Genomic DNA, 24,734 nt, shown 5'->3' on the forward strand with positions numbered 1-24,734 from the left:
AATGTCCTGTAGTTAACAAGGTTGGTTATATGTTGCTAACGGAATTTTCAATTTCAACTTCACTTAAAACTTGGTCCAAAACTCAAAGAACATCAAAACTAAACAGTTTTCATATCAAACCTTTGGAATGGGATTGGGAACTGGACCAGTTCAGACCAGTACTGACCAGTTAAGGTCCAGCTGAGTCCCAGTCCTCAGGTCATCATGACCTCCTCCAGGTCGTGGTCTTCCTGTCGTTGCTGCAGTCTTTGTTCCTCCAGCAGAGACACCAGAGAGTCTCTCTGCTCCACCACCTCTAACATCTCCTCCAGGATCAGACGCTCTTCCAGCAGCTCCCACTCCTCCTTTAGGTGGTCTGCAAACAGAAATAATGAATTCTAATAATAATAATAATAATAATAATTCAACATATCATTACCGTCCACGGCCATTCGCTCTCTGAGCTCCTGCTGCAGACGACTCTGCCGATCTTCTAGCTCCAGCTCACGAGCACTGAAATACAGCAGAAGCCAGAGTCTGGAACCAGATCCCACATAGTCCGGATTCTCACCAGAACCAGAACCTGGTAAATTAACCACATCTAGGAGGTTGAAGTTTAGCAGAAATATGATGTAAAGGCAAGATACTCACAATATTATGAGTTCCGATTCATATCGCACCAGAGAGTTTTTCTGCTGGACCAACTGGAACCACTGCTGCATCAGAGCCGGATTATCCAGTTTACCCAGTCCTAGGGAGACAGAGGTCAGTCTGGGAGTAAAATACATTACGTCCACGTACAGTATTTTATAGCACACTACACAATAGTTCAGTTTGCTATATTACAGTACACCAAAGTGTACCACAGAATAGTAGTACACTGGAGTACACTTTAGAATATACTACAGTGTACTATGGTGTGCAGTCAGAAAACTCACCTTCCAGGTGGAGCTCTACGTCTTTGCTCGCGTTGGATTCTCCCCAATAATCTGACAGACACACGTTGAGTTGTGAAAACTTGTTATTTAAACACTATACTTTAATTTGTAGACAAATGTATACCTGCTTCTCCTCTAAGAGCTTTTTCCACCATCACTCCTCTATCCTCCAGCTGTCTCTGTTTCTCCTCCACCTGCTGCAGTTGTCTCTGGACCATCTGAAGACAGACATCTGCTTGAAGAGCAACATACTTAATAACGGCACTGACTGTGCATGGCCTCCGGTGGACCTGGTCATTACCCTGAGGCCTCCTCAGTTGGACTCACCTGAGCTTTGTGGAGTCTCTTCAGCTGTTCCTGTTTGGCTTTTCTTCGAGCAGCTCTTTGAACACGTCGGGTGATTTTGGCATCCAGGTCTTTGTCTTCGTCCTTTGGTCCCTCCTGGAACATGTTCTCCTTCACATCTAGACTAGACATCTCCCTTTGCTGAACAAGGACCCCTAGCACCGATGTGGGACACAAGGACTGTCTATCAGAGCCCTGAGGGGTGGCTCTGTCCTCCAGAGAGTGTTTCTGAAACAAAACAAGCCCCAATATGAAGCCAAGCGGCAGGGACAGGGGGTGTCCAGCAGCAAGAGTGCGGGCCGTAAACCAGATGAGGAGACGGGTCGGTACCTTGATGACGTAAGCTCGCTTAAAAGCCAGAGCGTGAGGAACATACACCAGCTGAGGGACATGAAGCACAAAGAGAATCAAACAAAACCAGGTCTTAACAACAACTGATCTAATGTCTGTTGTTTCGGTCTTCAGGGAAATGGACAAGTCAAGTCTCGGGTTGGGTGTGACCAGTCCATGTTAAGGTCAGTCAACAAGACCAGTCCAGGTCAGTTTAAGTTTCATCCTCAAGCTACAAAACACTTGAATGTCATTCAAAACATGTCCAAGTCAAGTTTAAAATCTCCTAGACAAGGTTCAAAGGGACAAATCAGAAGTCAGTGAAGATGAGTCTTACGTCAGATGAGACAACGGATAGTCGGTTCTAGTATGAAGTCAGCAGACAAATCAAGCCTGAATAAGTCAAGAAAAGATCATTTCAAATCTCACATCACTGTGGAAAAGTAGAAGTCTCTCAGTCTAGTCTCCATCATCTCAAAATCTCAAATTTGAGAGTGCCAGTTGAATGTGAGTAATTGTGAAGTGTCTATTACATGTGAGAGTAATTACTATTAAACTGCACTGGGGCGGAGGAGTTCCGAAGGGTCAAAAACAAACATTGCTTCTCTCAGCAGTTAAGTCCAAGTCTCTGGTGTCGAGTTTTGGATCACATGAAAATTCAGAAAAATACTTTATTCAGTCACTATTTGGCCAGTGGCAGGTGGTCCACAGAGGCCATGAGGCGTGGACCTACCTTGAGCTACAAAAAATAATAATATAAAAAATACATTTTACAAATAGTCAATATTTGTGTTTTTGAAACATGGAATATACCCAGTAATATTTGTAAATTAGAATATAATACAAAAATAAAATATACGCTTTTCCTGCACGTCCTCACCGCCTGTCTGCACGTCTCAGCTGAGGCGTGGTCCCAAAGTGGCAGGACTAAGAAGCAGTTTAGCCAATCAGTGATTAACGATAAATAAGTGACATATCATTTTAGCGTCCTAAATAACAACTTTTTAACTGGGACAGAATCCAGCATGGACACATACGTGAGTAAGTGACATGAAGCAAAATAGAAGAGAACACCGGACACACGGATAACGCCGCTACCATAGTCTCTAGTATCCATGCGCAGGTGAAATAACGAGCGGGCTGGACGTTTGGAAGTGGAGGCCGGGCTTGACGACGAACTGAAAGTTAACATCACTACCCAGCTGTAACGGACACAGGACTGCGGGGAGGACACACAAGAGGACGTGGATGGAAACAGGAACATTTTATCGAAAATAGTTCATTGTGTGAAGTGATGATACCCTGATAACTTTTTTTGCATTCGTACTGGGATGTTTACTGAAACTGATTAGCTTGCCCTTCCAAAAAAAATCCACCAGCTCTCTAACTCTCAGCAACAGCACCAACCACTGAGGACAGAGCAAAGTTGACTGATTAAGACGGATGATACCTCTTGCTTGTCCTGCTTATCCTCATCCTCCTCCTCGTCCTCCTCGTTCTCTTTAATCCTGACCCTCTGGATTTCAGACGTGAGATCAGACAAATCCAAAAGAAGCTACAAACATCAGAACGAGATGGTTAACCGGAGAAGCTCCGAGGGGCCATTTAATACAGTCAATAGTCTGACTGTATTAAATGTGTCCGTTAGTAAGCAAGTATTGTTAATTAGAATGAATTGTCCATTAGCTCCTGCGGTCAGCCGCAGATGCATGACATTATTTTTGGCGATCTACAGGTCGATCGAGATCGGCATATTTAGCACCCATGATCTAGAGCTCTGTTGTTGCTTAGTGATCATGAATCGTGTTAACAGATGTCAAATTAATATTTAATCTGAAAATAAGAGATATTTAAATAGAATTCAAATTCAAATAGAATAATTTCTTCGAGGAAGTTCATAACTAGATAAAAAATAAATATCCTTCCTTTAAATAACCAGAAGAAAGACTTCACTGTATCAGAGTTTCATTCTCAGCTGGATTAGGCACTTGGGCAGGTTTTCCTGTGGTCCTGCTCTGAACAATTGTGACAATTGGTCTTTAGGTGTATAGTTCCTGTACAGGACTGGCTCAGGTTTATTACTAGTGCTGGGTTCAGCTTATAGTCAGTGCTGGTTCAGGGTTATAATCAGTGCCGCTCAGACGATAAAAAGTTAGTCTTTTATGTAAATGTTGTGTATTGATGATGTCATTGAGGTAGGTGTGTTTGACTTACATTGTTTACTGGTTTCAGTGAACATCTCTGCAGCTGAAAAGTTGTGTCCGGGGGTGACTCTTCTGTAAGATCTCTTCTTACTGAAGAGAACAACACCAGAAGTAAAGGTAAGGTATGATTTCATCACTGTGACCTGTGGTTTTTTTCATTACCTGTAGCTCTTTCCGAAGTGTTGCCTCTCTTCTCCTTCTTTTCCATACGGTTTCCTGAAAAGACAGACCTCCACAAGCTTCTTGCCCCGCCCCCTTCAACCTCCACCTCTCTGGGGGTTGGAGTCTCTTTGGGACCCTTCAGCTGGCAGATAAGTGCCTCGCCTCCACTCTGAGGAGGACGGAAGACTCTGTGCGCTCCTCTAGGTCCACTTCTCTTCCTTATACCGCCACACTCCGCCTCCTCTTTCTCGGACTTCACCCGTTCACCATCTGGTCCTGCCCCTCTGTCATGAAAGAGGAGGGGCTTCTTCAGCTCAGGGCTGGAGTCATGAGCCAATGAGCCCTTATCTCCAGCAGGTTGTCCCTGAACAGCTGTGTCCATGACAACGACAGCTGTGTGCTGTGTGAGCGGAGCGTCTTCTCTGTCCTCACTGGGGGTGGAGGCAGATGTGGTGGAGGAGTCTGTGGACGGTGTGTCAGACGAAGGTGTTATGGAGGTGATGCAAGACGGCGAGCTGCGGGCCGGTGTAATGTCACTTTCTGCCGCCGAGGAGACGAGAGGAGGAAACTCCTCCTCTGGGAGGGAGAAAGGGAGGAAAGAACATCAGGAGGACACAGGACACATAGTACAGGGTTCAAAGTATGAAGTACATATTATATAAAGTACAAAATACATATAGTATAAGGTAACCAGAGTATAGGTTAAAAGTGTTAAGTAAACAGTGTACACCGAGTAGTACTAAGGGCTACTTGTTTGATACAAACTTCCTACAACAGAAGGTGGAAGAGTCGATCGCTGAAACCAGCATATTTTAACAGTACAACAGGTGGATTTGATTTTTTGGTAGGGCCAGCCAATCAGTTCCTGTAAACATCCCAGTATGATCAATACAAAAAAGGGTATCAAACACGCATTAATACTTTGCAGTTAAATATTTAACATTTATTCCAACAGTAATAAGGACATCTTATTCAAACATTTCAGTATATCAATGAAATATATACAGTATACAATATTCAGAATATGATACTGATGTTTTTTTTTAAACCGACAACAACAAACACATTTATTAACTTCTATTCAAAGACTTTATCTTTTTTACTTTCATAGGATATGAGTTATTTTAACTGTAATTTAAGATAGGAGCCGATGGAATAGCACAGGCGAGTCAGCGTCCTTGAGGATGCAGCTACATTGTCTAAAATATTCAACGGAGCGTCATGGTGACCAGTGATAATTTTAGAACATGCCTCGCGGGGAGTCTCCTGATCTGCTTAGTCTGCAATAAATAAGAACTCATTCAAAACTAAAATAAGTCCCAATTCTAAATAACCATTAACCAATAATGAATCATAACCATAAAATTCATGTAGATTTTATTTTTTTAGGAAAGTACTTTTGTTAGAGGAGAAAACAGGTAGAATCTGAACTAGCAGAACCCACAACAACAACACAACAAAAATAATTAACAGAATGAAACAACAACATAACATTAAAACACACAACAAGCAGAGATGAAGACAACAGACCCTGAGACTCACCGTCACTTGACTCCTCTTCCTCTTCCTTGTCATCTCCATCCTTCTCGTGTTTCAGGTAAAGGTGTTCCTGCATGTGTTCCTGCAGAGTTTCCCTCCACGAAGCTTTCGCCTCGTCAGAACTCAGACAACGACATTGAGCTTGGCCTTCCTCCTCCTCTTCCTCCATCTCAGACTCTGAACTGAAGCAGACAAGCATGAAGTGGAGATGTGAAGGTAGGAGAAGAGAACCATGGAGGCTGGTTTAAGGCTCTTAGACCTTCAACAAGATTATCAAGAAGACCAGCAGTGTGCTACGGTGTCCAATGGACACGGTGGAGGTGGTGGGTGACAGATAGGGTACCGAGAATTGGTACCAATGTAGTATATATATCTATTGTTCAATCTGAAGAAAGAAATTAGCCTTGGCATTCAAAAATTCAATGATTGTTTTGTGCTTTTTTTTAAAACAATGCAGTAACCACTGTGATTCTCTGTGAACATATACAGATATTATTTTTATATGATTTAACATTATTGACTGTTACTTTCCTGAAGTGTTTGTGCTTTCCCTTCCCACAACTTTCTGTGGATGGTGGTGCTACCCAATGGTGGTTCTATCTGAAGGTAGTTCTACCTGATGGTGGTTCTATCTGATGGTGGTTCTATCAGAAGGTAGTTCTACCTGATGGTGGTTCGACCCGATGGTGGTTCTATCTGAAGGTAGTTCTACCTGATGGTGGTTCTATCAGAAGGTGGTTCTACCTGATGGTGGTTCGACCTGATGGTGGTTCTATCTGATGGTGGTTCTATCTGAAGGTAGTTCTACCTGATGGTGGTTCTATCTGATGGTGGTTCTATCTGAAGGTGGTTCTACCTGATGGTGGTTCGACCTGATGGTGGTTTTATCTGATGGTGGTTCTACCTGATGGTGGTTCTACCTGATGGTGGTTCTATTGGATGGTGGTGCTACCTGATGGTGGTTATATCTGATGGTGGTTCTACCTGATGGTGGTTCTATTGGATGGTGGTGCTACCTGATGGTGGTTCTATCTGAAGGTAGTTCTATTGGATGGTGGTTCTACCCGATGGTGGTTCTATCTGAAGGTAGTTCTACCTGATGGTGGTTCTATCTGATGGTGGTTCTACCTGATGGTGGTTCTATCTAAAGGTGGTTCTATCTGATGGTGGATCTATCTGAGACCAATTTGTGATTTTGGGCTGTACAAAACAAAATTAATTGAATTGAATACATAAAACCATTAATTTGTGTGGAAAGTTGTGTAAGTAAGTAAAACCTCTAAATTTAGAGATCAGAAGTGAATAGAAAGTGAAGAACAAACTGCCTCTGCAATTTGATTGAGATGCAAAGACATAACAGACTCTGACCTAGATCTGTGCTGGTCTTTCTCATCCATGCTGAGGTTGAACCGGTTCAGAGTCTCCTCAGAGACCTCCTCGAATTCCTGCAGATCCTCCAGCTGCTCCGTCTCCACCTTTGTTGAGCTCCGGCGGTAGTTTTCCAGCTCAATCCTCTCTGACGTTGCGACCATCACAGAAACCACTGCCGATACAGCCGAACGCAAGCGGACATGCACAAGTTTAAGGAGCACCCTCAATGTGGACTGGTATGAAGACTGAAAGCATGATGGGAGTGAAACAAGCTCACCTGAGGGACGACGGGCGCCAGCAGAGGTCATAGATACTGCAGAGGATAGTGAAGGAGCTGAGCCCAGAGACGCCTGTGGATAGAACAAACATCCCATTCTTACTGCCACTGATTCAGCGTTAACGCCTGTGGTTAAATGAAACACACAGACTCTTACTGCTAACTGATGGATACGCTATTCATCTCTTCACACCGTCTCATTCTAACTTTAATCAGGAGTTGTCTTACGATGGAAGCTCGCTGGGAAGTGGCTCGGTTCGATGTGGTGGCGCTCAGCCGAGAGTTAAAATGCTGGAGACAATAGAACCTCCCTGAAAGCAGAAGACAAGACGCAATGGAGCAGTATTCTAGTTAAGATCACATTAACCGGGTCTAGAACAAGTTAACGTGACCAAGACCAAAAGATATGGGTACCATGATCTAGTTACCTTGATCTAGGTTAAATGTTAACCTTCACGTTAACATGATCTAGTAAACATGTTCTAGTTAACGTGATGTAGTTCAGATGACAATGATGACATATTAAGAGGCAGTAGGTATTGATCGATCATTGACTCACGGAGCAGGGGGTCGTAGACGTACGTGCTGAGTTTCAGGCATTCGCTGCAGGAGAAACACTGGAAGCAGCTGCGATGAAAAAACAGACTTTCTGCACTGAGACGTTCCATCAGATAGACCCTCTTCTGACAGAAGAAACACACACAGCGGCAGCCTGAGGACTGAACACAGAGAGGAAGGTGCGGTCAGACAGACAGGTAGGGACAGACAAACAGGCAGACAGGTTGGGGTTCGCTCCCAAATAAAGTGCAAATTGAAGCTGGCGTCTGCAGACAGGGGAAGTCCGGCTGCAGGGAATCAATAGAAACTATTCATGCACTTCACAGTGCAGTTATTGATCAGCAGAGTGATCACATGCACCGCTTCTTCCTGAGGACCTTTTGCCACACAACCGCTGAATCCTCATTTCAACGTGAGTGAGCTTCTTAAAGTCACAGGTCAGATTAATGAATCACATGTACAACATTCACATTACCCAGGATGCACTGCAGCAATGTACCTGCTCCTGAGACTTGATCTTTTCTTTGAATCGAAAGCTCATCTGTTCCTGTTGGAGGGTCCGTTTCCTCTGAAGAGACAGAGGTTCTCATGTTGTGGAGTAGTACTATGGTTTAAATACTTTAGTATTACTACCAACTGATAACTCTACAGTCAAACTATCAAATAACATGTTTTGCGTATTAAACATTAAAGACACACGTTCAAAAGTCGTAAACAAAATCATCTATCTTCTGTTCTCTATCGGTCTTCTTTGGTTTCTACTGGTGTCTAGTAGTATCTACTGGCATCTATAGTTCTCGACTGGTGTCTACCATTCTTTACTAGTGTCTCGTGGTCTCTACTGATGTTTAACGGTCTCTACCGTCCTTTTTTCATCCATACTGACTAGCAGTCTTTACCGGTCTCCATGATAACGTCTGACCTGGCGATTCAGCTGACGGACAGTCTTCAGACTGAGGTGGGGGCAACAGCTCTCTCTGCTGGTTCAAGAGTCACACGTTGTTTTATTGCTGATTAATGAGGTCTTCATTCATATTTACATCAATATATCAACATCTATATAAGTGAATGAACTAACATGAAAAATAAGTAATCTTCTCCTCTTAATGGATTTCAGTTGACCTGATGGACAGGATATGAAACATTATTCATCACAAATGTGATGCTCTCTGAAAGATCACCTGTCGATGCAGAGCCGCCGCATTGGAAGAAGAAGAAGAGCTCCTCTCGTCCAGCTTCACCTGCAACTGATTGGCCATCAGACGCACTCTGCAGCGACTGGACCCGCCCACCATGGCCTGGTCGCACACCTCGTTGACATCACTGCCGCTCAGGTCACATGACTGTAAACAGGGAACAAGGGACTTGTTATAGAGTAGAGTAGAAACATTGAAGAGTGGTTGATAAACTAAAGCAACCTCCTGACCTCTTGACTCTCCCCACTGGTCCTCCTCCGTTTGCTAGCAGCGTCTCTCTGCTCCTGTGGAGACAAAGGCTCAAATCGTCAAAGGGTCTAAGAGAGAGACAAAGAGACTAGCTGACACCGAGCGGTGGACTCCAAGACTCTGCAATGACCTTTGGGTTTCTCTTCCTGGATGGACTGAGTCCCAGTCTGCTGAGCAGTGTGGCCGGAGTGAAGAGAGCTGATTTGAGGTGAACAATGTGAGCCAGACGGTCGGAAACAGGAAGTGACCATTATGACAATATAAGTCAATATTACAACTATTACAACCATTGCAAATATAACAATTATTAAAGTTATAACCATGACAATCATTACAATCTGTAGTGTCAGTGGCTAGTAAAACTGACTGAAGTACCTGTGTTATGATAATATTGATTACTGATCCCACCAGCAGGGGGCAGCTTGTCTCTCAGCAGCTGGTAAAACTGACTCAGGTACATCACCATAGACAGAGAGTCTGGTGCTTCTACAGCATTCATCTCATCGACCGTCATCAAAGGAGGAATCCCAAAGTGACGTTCAGCCACATCGAAGCTCAGGCGTGTGTTGTCCTCTACTGAGGACGCGTTTAGAGAGTTAAAGTCTCTGAGGACAGACAGCAAAAAAAGAAGGCAGATAGAAAAAAGAACTTTACGAACAGCACAGCATGAAGCAGCTTTCCCGATGTCCTCTGCATCACCAACAATGTACAAAGATGTACAGTATAAAAGTGTGAGTCGGTATGAGAGGCAGCCTGTGGGACAGTGAATGTACGGCTCGAGAGGTTCTTCTGGATCTGTTGTTATGGTGATTTTGCAAAACATGCTTTGTGGTTCCAAAAAGCCTGATCTACTGCCTAAATTGTCCTGAAAATTATCCGGCTAACTCAGTTAGCCGTACGAGGAACGGGGCACTGGCCGGTACCATTATGACAGAATAATAATATTGATTACTGTTACATGAGATCAGGTCGGTGTCTGTGGATGAGGGCACAGAGAGCAAGGCCATTCTTCCAGGAAGTAGTTAGGTCGCTAACGGCAACGCCACGGTAACCACGAGTATGCTCCTGACACCAAATCAGCAGCTTATTGGAATGAGAGAAAGAACCTATCAGAGATGAGGAGACAGGCGACTGTCACATCACAGATCATTCAAACAATAAAAATCATTCTTACTGGTGATAAAGTAGGAACTCACTCTGTCTGAGGAATCTGGGAGAGGGCAGGAGGTTGTCTCCCCTGTCTGTGTTGAGCCCCGCCTCCTCACCTGTATCCACCAGATGTCTCACCTGGAAGACCAAAAACTGCTCAGTTGTTTGCTTAAACATGTCTAATTTCCACATATTGTGTACCTGTGTGCATGTGTGTGTGGTGGGGGAGGTGTGTCGGAGTGGTTTGTGCTTGCCTGAGCAGGAGTGATGAGCATCAGGTTGATATTCAGGTATCTCGTTGTCGGATCAACTGTAAAAAGACTAATGTTCTTTTGAAGGTTTTCCTGAGTTGTCTGAGGGAGGACACGGTACAGACTCTCTCTAAGGGACAGACAGGAAGGGACAGGTCAGGCAAATAGTTAGGGCTGGTTCTGCTTTGTAGTTAGGGCTGGACCTGATGACATCCACTCTTACCATCATTATTATATTGGTATATGCATAGTTATGAGTTAGATATTTTTATAGTATACCCATTGTAATAGTATAGACATACTTTTGGAAAATTTGATTTTAGTATGCATGTACCTGTCTGCCAGGATGTCCAGTGGAGCTTCTCCTTGAGACCATCTCTGGATCATCCAGGCTGAATCGAGAGCTGCTAGAAACCCTCGAGCTATTCCTGTCCCCATCGGCCAGAACGGCTACAGACAAATCAACTATCTGATAACTGAGGTATCATGTATTTAATATTGGTAACTAAATGATGATGATGATCATGTTTATCGAGGAAGCACCTATCTCACCTCCAGTAGACTGTCTCCCACCAGTGCAACCAGCAGCTGGCGTCCATGGCGCTGGCGAATCATGGCGGCATTCTCAGACGCGTACATGCAGGTGAAGTCCAACATGGCGACATCCGGCTGACCGCAGTGATTGAGGGCAAAGTCCAGAGACGGCAGCTGGTGATTGGTGGAAAAGTCGGCAGCCTCGCGGGCATACGCCTGCAATGCATTCTGGTCCACATTTGCCTGAGACAAAAGCAGCTCGGTTTCTGCAAAGTCCTGATAGAGGAAGATCATTTTATTGTCTCAGACTGGTGTCTTCTGTCTTTTGTTGTCTATCCAGGCCTGTGATTTACCTGGTTAATGACCCTTTTCCCCCACATATACAGGTGTCTTATTAACCGGGTTTATGAATTTTTTCTTTCATTTATCCAGGTGTGTGATTTACCTGTTTAAGGACTCTTTTCTCCAATAGACTCTGTTTCTTTGCCGTCATCACAAAGTAGTGAGTGTCATCTTTGTAGTAAACAATATTCTCCAGGTCGATTCCTGAAATATGATATGATGAACAATAGCTTTTCATAATGACATTATTAAAACAGAGGAACCAGATGTGATTCATGTTTTATACCAGTTTCCTGTCGAAGCTCCTGGAAAAACCTCTGGTTGAAGATGAAAGCCACTCCGCTGATCTCCTCCACTTTGGCCTCGGCTGATGTGTTTCTGTTCTTAAAGTTAGCCGTGATGGCAATGGCCAACTTCCCCCGAAACTCTTTACGTCTAAAACCTGTATGACAACATGAAAATAATTTGGTAAAAAACAGCATGACGTATCAGAGGATTTGTGAATTTCATGTATTGATACAGAACTTATCAAACTCTGTCTGGCTATACATTTCGCGTAAAGCATGTTACTGTGAAAATGTGTTCTCACCTTTACAGTGTCACATGAAGCTGGTGAGCAGGCTCAAGAGTCTCGCTTACTAACTTGTAAGCAGCGGCGGACGGGGGGAAAAAAGTGGCCCGGGACTTACTGTCAGACCGGCCCACTAATCGCATCGCACGTATCGACCAGTCAGTGGTGGAGGAATCAGACTCTTTACTGAGTCTTTACTGAGCTCTATTTTCTCAGACGGCAGAAACAGACTCAAGCCTTGAACTGGGGTTTTGTTAAACTCCAATTGAGTTTAAGGAGTGGTGTCGAGATTGAATAGTAGCAGGTGATTTGCACGTACCAAAGTCATGAGCGGAATGTACTGATTTCCCGCCTCCTTATTAATATGCAAATCCCATGCAGATGAGCACAATTTACAATGCCATAAATGGTTTTTTCTAACTTTATTCACAAAGTAGCCCAGTACAGTGTCTTGCTACTCTGACTTACTGACATGCACCAGTCATGATCAGCATGGCGGTCTGATTAAACAACATGTACCACTCATAGCCGTCTCATCCAACACCATTTTACACCAACATAAATATGATAGGAATTACAACTCATTTTACTATGTTTTCCAAAATGACTAGTCTTTAAGGGCAGTGTCCCATTCCTGCCAGTCGAGGGCAGTGTAAATATTTCTACTCATATTTTTTTTTCGGTCCCTTTCGAAAATCTAATTGCTATTTTTCCCAAATAAAGTGTGAACGTCCTTGAGTATAGACTGCTGAGCATGCCACTCCTGAGATCGTAACATACCACTCTTGACATTGGAACATGCCACGGCATACCAGCTGCCATATTTCGATCTCATTGTTACTGACTCTTAGAGATAACTTAGTTACCTTCCATCAGTTTACCTGGAAGGGCGTTCCTGCGTCCATCTGCTCCGATGACAACATCAAATTCCAGCTGATTGACGGCATGAGATTTTGGACTCACTTCCATCCTCCAGCCCAGCTCTGCACAGGTCAACATGTAAGCAGGTCAAAAGGTAAACAGGTAAGCGGATAAATAGGTAAGCAAGTAGACAAGACAGGTAAGCAAAGAGACAGGTAAAAAGAGAGACAGGTACGCATGTAAACAGGTAAGGAGGGAGTTAGGTAAGTAGTCTTCAAAGGTAAGTACATTCTTAGGTTCTACATTCTTATGTATTTGTTTTTTGTATTTAAATAACTCTCACTGCATCCCTGCTGGTCTTCTGCCGGCTCTAACAGGTTCCTAAACTCCACGTTGACGTGAACCTCGACCCCCAGCAGTAAGGCCACCTTCAGCAGGACCAGCTGCAGCTGACGGATACCTGCAGACAAAACATAGGTGGTGCTGATTGGAGGGTCTGGCTGTCCCCATCAGTCAAAATCACCAGATTATTGACTCACTAATATGATCAATGGAGCCGGCGCAGAACTTTCCGTAGAACTTTTTGGCCCCGAGGCCCCGCAGGTCATGGATGGTGAAGGGCCACAGGTGGAGCACGTTGTTCCTAGAGAAGGAGTCTCTCTTCTCCACCACCACCACCCGAGCTCCCATGAAGCTCAGCTCCACCGCCGTCCTCAGGCCGCAGGGCCCCGCCCCGATGATAACGCACTGACCAATCAGAAAGACAGATGACACATCTGACAAATGAGAGTGTTGGGAAAACTTAAATAATGTTAACCTTAGTCAATATTAGTTAGGTCCCCAACCTTTTTCGGCTTACGGACCGGTTTCATGTTGGACAATATTTAGTGGGCCGGTCTTGAAGGTGTGGCGGATAAACACGAGAAAATAACCGGCCTCAGTTGTCACTGAGCACAGGAAAAAAAACGCTTGGGTGATGCTTGGGAAATGTTTCAAGTGGGACAAGTGCATGTAATTGGGAGAGAATAGAGTAATTTTTCAAAATTAAATATTTTTGAGAAAAAAGCCAAACAAAATAAAATAAAGTGTTTTTTTTCTCTGCGGCTCGGTAACAACCGCGGACCGGTGGTTGGGAAACACTGAGTTAGACGACAGAGGGTCTATGCCCGCTCACATAGAGGCACATTGTGTTCTTTGTCAAATGATAGTAAGATGTTTGTGCTTCAATGAACCGTTAATCTTAGGGTGCCTGAGATGACGACTACATCGAAGGTCGGATACCAGCACTATTTTGCCACAGCCCTCTTCCCCTTGTCAACGTGTATTTTCCAATTATAGATCTCCGCTCCGAAGAAGAAAACCTCTGAGTAGCCTTGATGCATTCCCTGTGAATATGTCAATTCTTTCTCAGGCTTGCAAGTTTTCCTGCCTCAGTGCACTGAGCCGTTTTTTTGGCCTCTGCCCTGAAAATAGCACAACCATGACAAAAAGTGTAATAACTCTGTAACTACTTTGTCTACCTGGACACATCTTCTGTGGGGACAAAGGGACATTGACCCGGTGGATTGATACCCAAGACAAGACAAGGTGCTTGCTTTCCGCTCTGACATGAATTGAACCAGTCTGAGGTTGTGGAGTCTGTTGATTGTGCAAGCTTCTATTCAGTTGAATGCCCTTATAAGGGGCTGGGGGAGTTCTCTATGCAAATCTAGTTCCACTTTATTACACCTTTATTCTTCAGAACTGCCTTAATTCTTGGTGGAATACTTTCAACAATTTATTGGAAACATTCCTCAAAAATGTCCAACTTTGAGATCACGCAGTTGCTGCAGATTTTTCGGCTGTAAATCGATGATGTGAATCCTCTGTTCCATCACATCTCAAAGGTGCTCTATTGGATTGAGATGTGTGACTTGGAGGCCATTGGAGTACAGTGAACTCATTGTCATGTTCAAGAAACCAGTTTGGATGATGTTGATAATTTCGTAATGGGTCCTCTACATTCTGACCCGACCATCTGAATATCCCAGTTTCCTGTTGTTACAGAACTGGCCTCCGGTGTTGTCTTGTGCTGCTGTATCCCATCTTCTTCAAGGCTCCAGATGTTGAGATGGTATTCTCCATTCCTTGGTTGTAACGAGTGGTCATTTGAGTTACTTTTACGTTCTATCATCTGTAACCAGTCTGCCCGTTCTACTACATCAACAAGGCATTTTCATCCACACAACTGCATCTCACTGGATATCTTCTCTTTTTTTCCCAGTATATCAGCAGCTTGTGATGCACTCAGACCACCCATCTGGCACCAACAACCATCCAAATTAAAGTCACTTAAATTACATTTCTTCCCCATTCTGATTTGATTTGAACTTCAGCAAGTTGTCTTGACTTGTCATAACTCTCCATCATGGGATGGCTGTGTTTGAAGTGTCAACAATGTCCCCACATTTAGCCAGGACGTTTTCTAAACCACTGTCTTTTAGAGACACAGTGGTGATCCTCTGCAGGGTAGATGAGGAGATGGAAGTAGCCTAGCAGCTAGCTTAGGCTAGCAGCTTGCAACATGTTGCAAGCACAATCCCTCCTAAAGTGGTTCGTTTGCACTCGTCCCCCTTCTGTTGGACACATGAACAAATTACTCTGCAGTTGTTGTTTGTTTTACTTCCAATGCAAAAAGCGTCTCCATCTTCAGCTACCGTCTCGCTCTCTAACTGCAGCATCCGGCGGCTTCAGGAGTCAGGGGTCAACATACACCGGAAGGAAACAAAGCTGCGTTCAAATATTTTATCGCATTAATCTCAGCCCCAATAATCTTGTAGATTAACAGGTTAATGTTGACAGCCCATATGTAAATAGATATTAGAAACATACAGTGGTGTTACTGCAGACTCTGTCCCCCTTTAGGTACTCCTGCTGATTGGCTCTTCGGTCTAGTTTGGCCCACAGAGCGTTGGCCCTCCAGTAGTTGAGGCGGCGTTTGATTGGCCGGTACAGTGGCCTCTCTGCGGCGCCCCGGTCCAGCTGCAGATGTTCACATAGCTGGTTGAAGGAGCCCAGCGCTACTCTGCAGGTTGATGCCGTCACAAACGCATCAAACAGCTTCTGAGCTCCACGTTGGAGGTACGACTCGTCTCCCATGGTGTCCGCAGCGGCACCATCGGGAGGTTGTCACCTGCGGATGTGATGTCACTGACAGTCAAGCTCGCCTTCTGATACCTGAGAGCGGTCTCACTCTGTAGCAGAAACGGGAAAGTAACAATAAAACAAAAAGTAAAAGCGTTGGGTTTGAAGTAATAGGAGGTACCTTCCAGTGGGTTTACAGTAGTATGAGGTAATTATCAGTGGGTATGAAGTAGTATGAGTCACTTTTTAGCAGATCAGATTAGCCAACAAATATAGGCTCCTGCAATAGTCAAGTCTTTAAGATATATAACTGACACATTGTATATTTATACCTCAATATGTGGAACTAAAATACTTTTTCATGATTAAGACCTGAAACCATCAACCACAATATAGACACTGAGTCACATGACATGCCTAAGTGAATATTTGTGTGTCTGTGTGTTTGTGCGTGTGTCCACATCAAGAGTAGAATACCAACAAAGAGGTTTATAGAGAACAGATCCATCTGTACCAAGCACCAGCGCACACACACACACACACGCGCACATGCACGCACATGCACACAAACACACAGTTTTGTGAATTGTCTTCAGTGCAAACATTTGACACATTAAGACTAGAACATATCATGTAATTTAACATATCACATAATATTTGCCTGTTTTTGTTTGAATACATTTACCATATATAATAATGTTCATTCAAACATTCATTAAAACCGGATTGTGTGTGATCAAACCTTGCTGTAGCAGGGACACCCGTCTGCTAAGAACACACCTGTAAGCTCTCGAATACTCTGGATTATTAGTTCAACATAAAGGAACATTATCTAAGAATATGTCAAGATTCTTATGTGATGAATACATCAGTGTTTACTTACGTCTCAGAGAGCTGCAACTGTTTCCAGCCATCGTCAAAATCTGCTTATCAAACACACACTTAGCGTCTAAAGGAAGGGGGCGGGTCAGTGGACAGCAGACTCCGCCCCCACAGGATAGACAGTAATCTTTAATCTGAGTGTCTGAGCTAACAAGATTAAGGAGAGATCATCGTCATCGTCTACTGCCCCAGCAGCAACACCACCAGGCCAAAGGTGGGGTTATTAACTACAGAAAAGAGAATATATTTTCTTCCTTTAATACTTTCAAAAGGAAGAATGAAATCATAATGGCTTCAACCAAAGACGTCCCGATACAAAAGTTCATGCTGCCATTTTATTTAAAGCATTTACATAGTATTTGAAAAATAAATAACTTACATCAAGAAATAAAGACACAGAACAGCGGTTTATGTAACAGATTTAATATCTTTATATTACAGATGTAACAATGATAAAACATTCATTTAGTCTGTAGGTAGATGTCATCAAGAGCTTTGCTGAAAACAAACAAATTAAAATTAAAATAAAGTTAAATAAAGTTGGTGAAAAGTGAAAACAGAAATGCGTTGCTCACCTGCAGAGCTCGTCCTCTCGTTTCTATCGGCAAGAGAAAGTTTCCCAGAGCGCAGACCACACAGCTCACGGCAAACGGAGTGAGTGCCAAAATCACCGACTGGGACATTAACACCTGAAGAACACGACAGAGGCTGGATTTGAATTGTCAAATTTACTAAGGTTCCCCATCATGTGAGTAAGCGTTCGCAAATGTCAAAGCTAAATGTAATATAATGGTCTGTCTGGTTTCTGCCAGTAACTTGCCTGAACCTGAAATTAGTTTGACACTCCTGCCCTAACTCCTCATGAATTCTCCTAAGCACCTTCCTTAAGGAATAGTGGCTAGGAGGTAATTTAGGGACTAAATAAGTCCCTGTAGGGTCTCTGGAAGAACAATGAACCCACCTGAGCGATAAACGGAGCGATCATTCCTCCAATCCGACTAAATGACGTGCAGAAGCCCATCCCCAGAGACCGAGCCGCAGTGGGATACACCTGAGAGACAAGAGCACCTGTTATCGGATCAATAAACACCTGTTATCAGATCAATCAACACCTGTTATCAGATCAATCAACACCTGTTACTTTATTACTTAACACCTAAGGCCTGATCAATAAACATGTGTTTGTACCTCAGCAGTGTAAATGTAAACCACGTTAAAGTTCATGGAAACCAGAGATCGCAGCAGGAACAGCAACACCGTGAACCCAAACCTGGAGAGAAAAACAGGCACCCAGTCAGACGGGAGGTCCTCATAGACCAAGACCCAGTCAGACTGGAGGTCCTCATAGACCAGGACCCAGTCAGACTGGAGGTCCTCATAGACCAGCACCCAGTCAGACTGGAGGTCCTCATAAACCTGCATCCAGTGAAACTGTAGGTGCAGAAAGAAATGAAAAGTTCTTACATGGTGGTGCAGATGTTGAGCATCATGAACAAAATGGCCGCCCCCAGCTGAAGGACAGTCAGACTCATCTTTCGTCCCAACACATTCAGCAAACCAATATTTACTGGGACCACTGGGAGGACAGAGGAGGACAACACTTTTATTTAACGCATGTTGGGAATTTCTGGCTCTTCCTTAGTTTTTCAGGAGGTGAATTTGAACTCATGAACTGAAAGGTGGTTTGCTTCCAGTGTTTCTGAAACGGATGGAACTGTAAATCTCATGAAACTCCTCAGAACTCACATGCCACTTCTCCCAGGCAGCTGATGAGCAGCGTCTGGTAGTCTCTGAGCTGGAAGGGGATGCAGTAACAGCGTCCGTCCACGTTTCTGTGTTTTACCAGATGTTCTCCTTCGGGATCCGTCAAACACAACAAGTTCTTCTCCAGCAGCTCCGAGCTGCCGAGCACTGAGCCGTAGTAAGTGAAGGAGGCCACAAACCTGACGGACAAGAGGCGCCACCAACCAAAGCTTTCAATTAAGATAAAAATAAATAGAATTCACTTTTCCTCTCAGAATGAAAGCTCTTTGCCAAATTTATCCTGATATACAAAATAGTCATTCAGGCCCCCATCTCTTCTACAGTGATTATAAAATAGATTTCAATGGCATTATTAGCATCACTAATCAGTTAGGTCATTATCTCTAACGTTGGTACTATGACTAACCAGTAAGGGTCATTATCAATAACATTGTGGTCTCCATGTGGTGCTACCAAGCTCCATCATTGGCCCCGGTGCTTTGTTTCCGGGACCAATAGGAGACTCTGATTGATCCTTTACACAACAGTGTCTCTTGTTGTTATTGCTTATATTATTATAGATTACCATGAGAACCAGAGCAGCAACGACGTCGTCCTGAACGAAGGACCGAGCAGAACCTTCAAACTTCCTCTTTGCTCCTGAGACACATACGATACTGTTATTAAGTACTTTATTCTGATGTAGAGTCTTACATTACTAAAAAGTACATCCTACTGACATAGACTAGTTTATACTGCTATAAAGTACTTCATACTGATATAGAGTAATATATACTACCACAAAGTACTTCAGACTGATGTTGAGTAACTACCATTAAGTATTTTATAATGAAGCAGAGTAGTAGTTGTTATTAAGTACTCTACATTGATGTAGAGTAGTTTACTAGGAAGTACTTAATACTGATGTAACGTTATTTATTAATTAATTTATTAAGTACTTTATTCTACTGAGAGGTACTACATAGTCTTATTAAGTATTCCTTTCCAATTTCTATACCCCTTCTCATTAGAATGTAGCAGGTTGTACATGATATTATATATATTATATGCTAATAATAATGCTGACCATATTATATTACATTAGGCGATACAATTTTATATTGTATCTTTAACTCAAAGAGAACCCACACACATGACTGCTACGTGCTTCTATAGGTAGAAGTAAACTATACTGATATTAAGTTGTAGATACCAATAAGAGCATAATGGAATAAGCGATTTAACATACCACCCTCGGCTCCACCAGTTCTCCTGGAGGAAGAGACGCCCGGTTCATTTTAGCGATTCTCTGCAGAGTCTCAACAGCAGCCGCCATGTTTCCTGCTGACACGTTATAGCGAGCCGACTCAGGGATGAACTGTGGACAGAGAGGCAGACAGGTGAGGACAGACATACAGACTGGTCATGACAGACAGCTGAGTGAGACGCCTCACCTGAAAAAGGAAGAGGAGGATGATACTGGGGGTGACGGAGATCCGGATCATCCACCTCCAGCCCAAAGTGGGAACCACCAGCATTCCAAGTATGATGATCAGCATGGAACCCAACATCCAGAATATCTGACACACAGAGACAGAGCATGTTGGGAGATGACAAACCGTGACATCATCAGACAGTGAGAACCCCCAAGTGACCCCTTCATGAACAGCAATGTGTTCCCAATCTCCCTGATCCGCCATTATTTCTTCTTCACGAGACGTGTTGGCTGTGGTGGAATTACGTGGCTAGCAATGGATCGATAAATAACATCACTATTGTGGAGCAGTTTTAGTCCAGAAAAGAGGTCACAAAGTTCATGGGGGAGGTCACAGGTCGTCAGGAGACTTGTTACAGACATTTCTGTTGCTTCTTGTTTGTCCATAAAGAAAAAGCCACTAAAATGTATCATTTTGGTTTGTGTTTTTTTTGTGTTTCTATATTTGTATATTTGAGTCAGTGAACGTTATTCATTCTTTCTTGAATCCTTTTGAAGCTTCTTGTGACCAAAGAATTCTTCGTCTTCGATCTTTAATCTTCTCCTTCGGTAGAGTTGAAGTTGAATGAATAGAAACTTATGGAGGACAGAACTTACAGTGGCCAGAGGCAGCAGGATGGCTCGGTACTTTGACGGGATGAACTCCGTCTTCAACACGAAGCTGAAACAACAACCACGGCGACAAGGTGGAGGTCAACGTGTGCACATCTGAGTGTGTGTTTGTTGTGTGCTGTCGTGTTGTTTTGTGTGGTGTGTTTGTGTCAATCGTGGTTTTGTGCCTTGTACTGGGTCTGTTGTTTTTTGTGTTGTGTGAGTCTGTGTGGTTGTGTGTGTGCTGACCCCTGAGACACTCCTGCGACCCCACAGCCCACCATGCTGCGGAGGAAGATGAACCAACCGTACGAAGGAGCGAAGGAGGTGAGCAGAGAGAAGTAAGCGCTCCACACGAAGCCTCCGAACACCACCTGAGCCAAACAGACACACACATATACACACATGGATGCATAGACACACACACGTCCATGAGAGGACGGCATATGTAATGGTACACACTGAAGATTAGGAATTGAACATGATCTGACCTTCCAGCGGCCGTATTGGTCAGCGAGGTATCCGGCCAGGACGCCACAAACCATGAAGCCAAGGAACACCATCTGAGACAGATCAGGAATCAGGAATACTCACAGCAGGACCATGAAAGGAGGCCCAGTGGTGGGGGGCTCACTGATAGGAGGATAGGGGGCTCACTGATAGGAGGATATGGGGGCTCACCGGTAGGGGACTACTCGCACCACTATTCATAGAATCAAACTCACCGTGGAGACGAGGGCGACCTGCCAGTCCTCCAGACGCCACTCGCACCGGATCTCTGGAGAGACAACAGCCAGCAGCATGATCTCCATGGCCTCCACAATCTACACACACAGAGACACGCACACAGAGACACACACATATACTTCATTTGTGTAGATCTATTTTCCACCATTGTTGTTCATTGTTGCTTGTTGCTCTGAGTAAACCCACGTTGGCGCTGCCCATGATGATGAAGAGCAGGATGTGAAAGCGACCAAATCCGATTGTTTCAACAGCTTCTTCAACGGAGAACGTCTCTGCAGAGCAACAGAATCACACCTGATCATCATCTTCATCACCAGCATCATCAACATCATCTTCATCGTCATCATCAGCATCATAATGGTGATCGGATTCATAATAACTATTTCCAGATTCAAAAAATATGAACTAATAACTATTTTAGAGGTTTCATCCATAAAGACATGTGAAGAAGTTAACCACGTCCTGCCCTTCCTCAGGATGAGGAAGAGTCATTAGATACTTATAATTCTTTTTCAAATCTCAAAAAAGGCCAATAGTTACAGAGACTGGTATTACTAGAACATGAAATATTTATCTGTGCATTGGGAACATCATTTGTGGACTTCATTCTTCTGGAGTTAACTCTTTGGTTAAGATTTCATTCCATTCATATGATAGAAATGTGGGTGAGTGGTTCTCCAATCAGAGGATATACAGTCAATACCATCTACTTATTGATTATGGATCTCACACTCACCACTGTGCGTTTGCTTTGTGCCCTGCGGGTTGTCAGCGGGTTTCTCCTGCATCTCCACCTCCTGCAGCTGGATGGCGCTCACCAGCTTTGTCTTCATGAAATCTCCCATCTTGATCTCAGCCGAACCTCCAGTCAACACTTTCTGCTGAGGAAACACAGCAGTTGTTGTTGTTAGAAAGTGTTGCTCGCTTCCAACAGTCTGTAAAAGCCCAACAATGATATTTGTTTAAAAGAAAAAAAAGCTAAAGTTATTAAACACAATTTGTTGTAACAGACAGTGGCGACTGTGGCCCTGACCAGCAGCTCCAGCACAAAAAGCAACGGAGGATGCTGGGAGCAGGAGAAACGCAGGAAGGCTACAGAGGTACTTTGTGATGTAGTTATACACACTTTGTGAGTGTGTACATGCTAATTACAAGTAGTCAAATAGGCAATAACGTAGTTGTCTGTCTGATTCCCATCATCTGAAGTTGTTTGTAAGATTTGACATACATTGTAATTTTGAATCTTCAAAGCCTTAGTAGACATATAGTGGACATCACTTTCACAGGTACGTGAGAGCATCCTGATACAGGCCAGGGAGCTCTTTGCTTTCATCCAGCACCTCATCAGCGCAATGTGAAGTTCTCTGATTCAGCACTTGGAACACCAGTGGAGGCTTTTCCCATGTTGAACCAGGCCAAGCTCAAAGCAGACGCCTCACCCAACAGGAAGTTCAACGCTTGCAGTGTTGCAGTTTCTATGCACACATTTTCATGAAGTCAGTCTTCTCATTACCACACCCAGGAGAACATCTGAATCCAAGAGACCCTTCCTAAGAAACATCATTGCCTGAGTGCTCCGGCTATGCTCTCCATGCAGAAGAAACATTCCTGACTTCAATAAGGTGATTGAAATGATCTGCCAGACACACTCAACACACTGATTGTTCATGGAGGCATCTTTTTATATATATAATAGATATATGATATGATATTCCTAATATTTATGATATATATATATATATTTGTATACATTACACTGAATATTATATATATGGATGAATATACTGAATTGTATGAATAAGATGTTGGAATAAATGGTAAATGTTTAACAGCAAAGTCACGATGTGTTTGCTTGGATGGCAACAAGCAACCAGAAAGGTATATTTTTACTAAGAGTAATGTCTGTTTGTATACTCTCTATATAGTATCTTATATATGCGCTATATTCTGTTACACACAGTCTTTATCTGTGAAAACCGGCCCTGCAGGTTCCAGGCTGGATGCGCGGGTCTGATCAATTTAGGAAGTTAAGCCAAACTCCTTTGAGAAAAGGTCGCAGACAGAAGGACACAAACGAGTGGACTTTTAGGATTTTTAAGGATTGAAGGAGGATCCTTCCTGTGACCCAGTAGAATCTGTACTGTGTGTTGTTCTGTTCATTTTCGGTAGAAACTCTTAAACTAGTTCACGTGTGATTCCGTAAAGCGGAAACATTTCACGGTTTAATGTGAACTTTTTACTCAAAGTATCATTAGTTTCATGTCGTCATTACGTGGACCGCTTCAATCTCATGATTCTACTCACACACAAGTTCGTTCTTCACCGGGACCTTCCGTCGGGTCTCTTCTCATCGTCCTGCGTCTCCTCAGCTCCGAACTCCGGTCCAAACTGATGTTTACCTGCCAGGTGAACCCGGAAGTAACGAGCTCGTCCCTATGACGCTGAGGAGGGAGGAGGCGGGAGGAGGCGGAGGAGGGAGGAGGATTCCCTCTAAATGCTGATCTATTACCATAAGAACAATGAGGATGATGAACGTGTTCAGTCCTGCTGACGTGACCCGGTGGATCGATACCGGACTGGCGGCTTCTCATCTGGATGGTCATGTGACGAATGACGGTGATTCTGATCTGATCTCGAAATATTTGATCTGAAATATGACTTTATACTCTTGTTGGGTGGTATACTGAACACATGTAGTCTCGTTTTATTAGTTTAGAATATTGTGTCCTGAACATGAGCACTAACGATGTTCTTATTGAACGTATAAAACAAAAGAAAAACAAAGTGATGACAAATACAAATCAGAATTTAAACACATATTTTTAATGTTTGTTAACACAATCTTTCAGATCTCAGATCACAGTCCTGTCATGTGACGGGTCAGATCAGCTGATCACAGGAGCAAGTCGGACTGCTGGCTGTGATTCCAGGTCAACATTAAGAGAGCGGACCGGGTCTGATGTCATCACACCAGGTGTATTGTGTCATTGCACACAATCTGTGGTCATTACAGCCGGTGTATGATGTCATCACAAGCAGAGTATGATTTCATCACACCAGGTGTTCGGGTCCGAACTTGGTGAAGCAGCCTCGTGTTGAAGAACAGGAATGTGACTTTGAAGAGAAGTTTGTTCATGACAAAACCAATGATTTAAACAATGGAGAACTGCAAGCATACAAACTGATGAGTTCCTAGTTTTGACTCTAAATGCAGACCCTATATGATGAACAAGATATAGATATAGATATATATAGTACGGGTGAGTCTGGTACTAGGTGGGTCTTGCATTAGGTGAG

The 24,734-nt window shown here is 43.6% G+C and overlaps 2 protein-coding genes across 3 annotated transcripts; both read right to left on the bottom strand.

Annotated features, from left to right (window-relative positions):
• LOC119210297 (protein-methionine sulfoxide oxidase mical3a-like) lies at positions 1 to 16,922 on the bottom strand. The gene is made up of 33 exons (XM_037460132.2): positions 16,863 to 16,922; positions 15,728 to 16,089; positions 13,396 to 13,603; positions 13,200 to 13,316; positions 12,877 to 12,978; positions 11,711 to 11,866; positions 11,528 to 11,628; positions 11,101 to 11,358; positions 10,883 to 10,998; positions 10,552 to 10,678; positions 10,345 to 10,435; positions 10,107 to 10,254; positions 9,524 to 9,753; positions 9,279 to 9,346; positions 9,130 to 9,183; positions 8,885 to 9,046; positions 8,603 to 8,683; positions 8,203 to 8,271; positions 7,705 to 7,864; positions 7,374 to 7,456; positions 7,146 to 7,218; positions 6,866 to 7,040; positions 5,501 to 5,679; positions 3,959 to 4,534; positions 3,807 to 3,886; positions 3,043 to 3,147; positions 1,593 to 1,643; positions 1,245 to 1,490; positions 1,042 to 1,135; positions 918 to 968; positions 631 to 730; positions 419 to 492; positions 1 to 355 (listed from the first exon to the last, which is right to left on the bottom strand). The coding sequence occupies exons 2-33, from the start codon at positions 15,992 to 15,994 to the stop codon at positions 195 to 197; spliced, it is 4,563 nt and encodes a 1,520-aa protein (XP_037316029.2). The 5' UTR covers positions 15,995 to 16,089; positions 16,863 to 16,922; the 3' UTR covers positions 1 to 194.
• A 366-nt stretch (positions 16,923 to 17,288) lies between these two features.
• On the bottom strand, positions 17,289 to 23,875 carry svopl (SVOP-like). 2 transcript variants are annotated; one of them, XM_037460134.2, is made up of 16 exons: positions 23,742 to 23,875; positions 22,174 to 22,318; positions 21,624 to 21,709; positions 21,416 to 21,514; positions 21,182 to 21,253; positions 20,940 to 21,064; positions 20,697 to 20,760; positions 20,059 to 20,184; positions 19,854 to 19,982; positions 19,191 to 19,264; positions 18,608 to 18,804; positions 18,326 to 18,437; positions 18,050 to 18,131; positions 17,823 to 17,912; positions 17,437 to 17,550; positions 17,289 to 17,359 (listed from the first exon to the last, which is right to left on the bottom strand). In XM_037460134.2, the coding sequence occupies exons 2-16, from the start codon at positions 22,280 to 22,282 to the stop codon at positions 17,348 to 17,350; spliced, it is 1,491 nt and encodes a 496-aa protein (XP_037316031.1). In that variant the 5' UTR covers positions 22,283 to 22,318; positions 23,742 to 23,875; the 3' UTR covers positions 17,289 to 17,347. The 2 variants fall into 2 exon arrangements, with proteins under 2 accessions (XP_037316031.1, XP_037316032.1); XM_037460135.2 differs by having other exon boundaries at positions 22,174 to 22,315; positions 23,742 to 23,844.
• Between the last annotated feature and the right edge of the window lie 859 nt (positions 23,876 to 24,734).

The sequence above is a fragment of the Pungitius pungitius genome, chromosome 2 (genome assembly GCF_949316345.1).
Source record: "Pungitius pungitius chromosome 2, fPunPun2.1, whole genome shotgun sequence".
Lineage (NCBI taxonomy): Eukaryota > Metazoa > Chordata > Actinopteri > Perciformes > Gasterosteidae > Pungitius > Pungitius pungitius.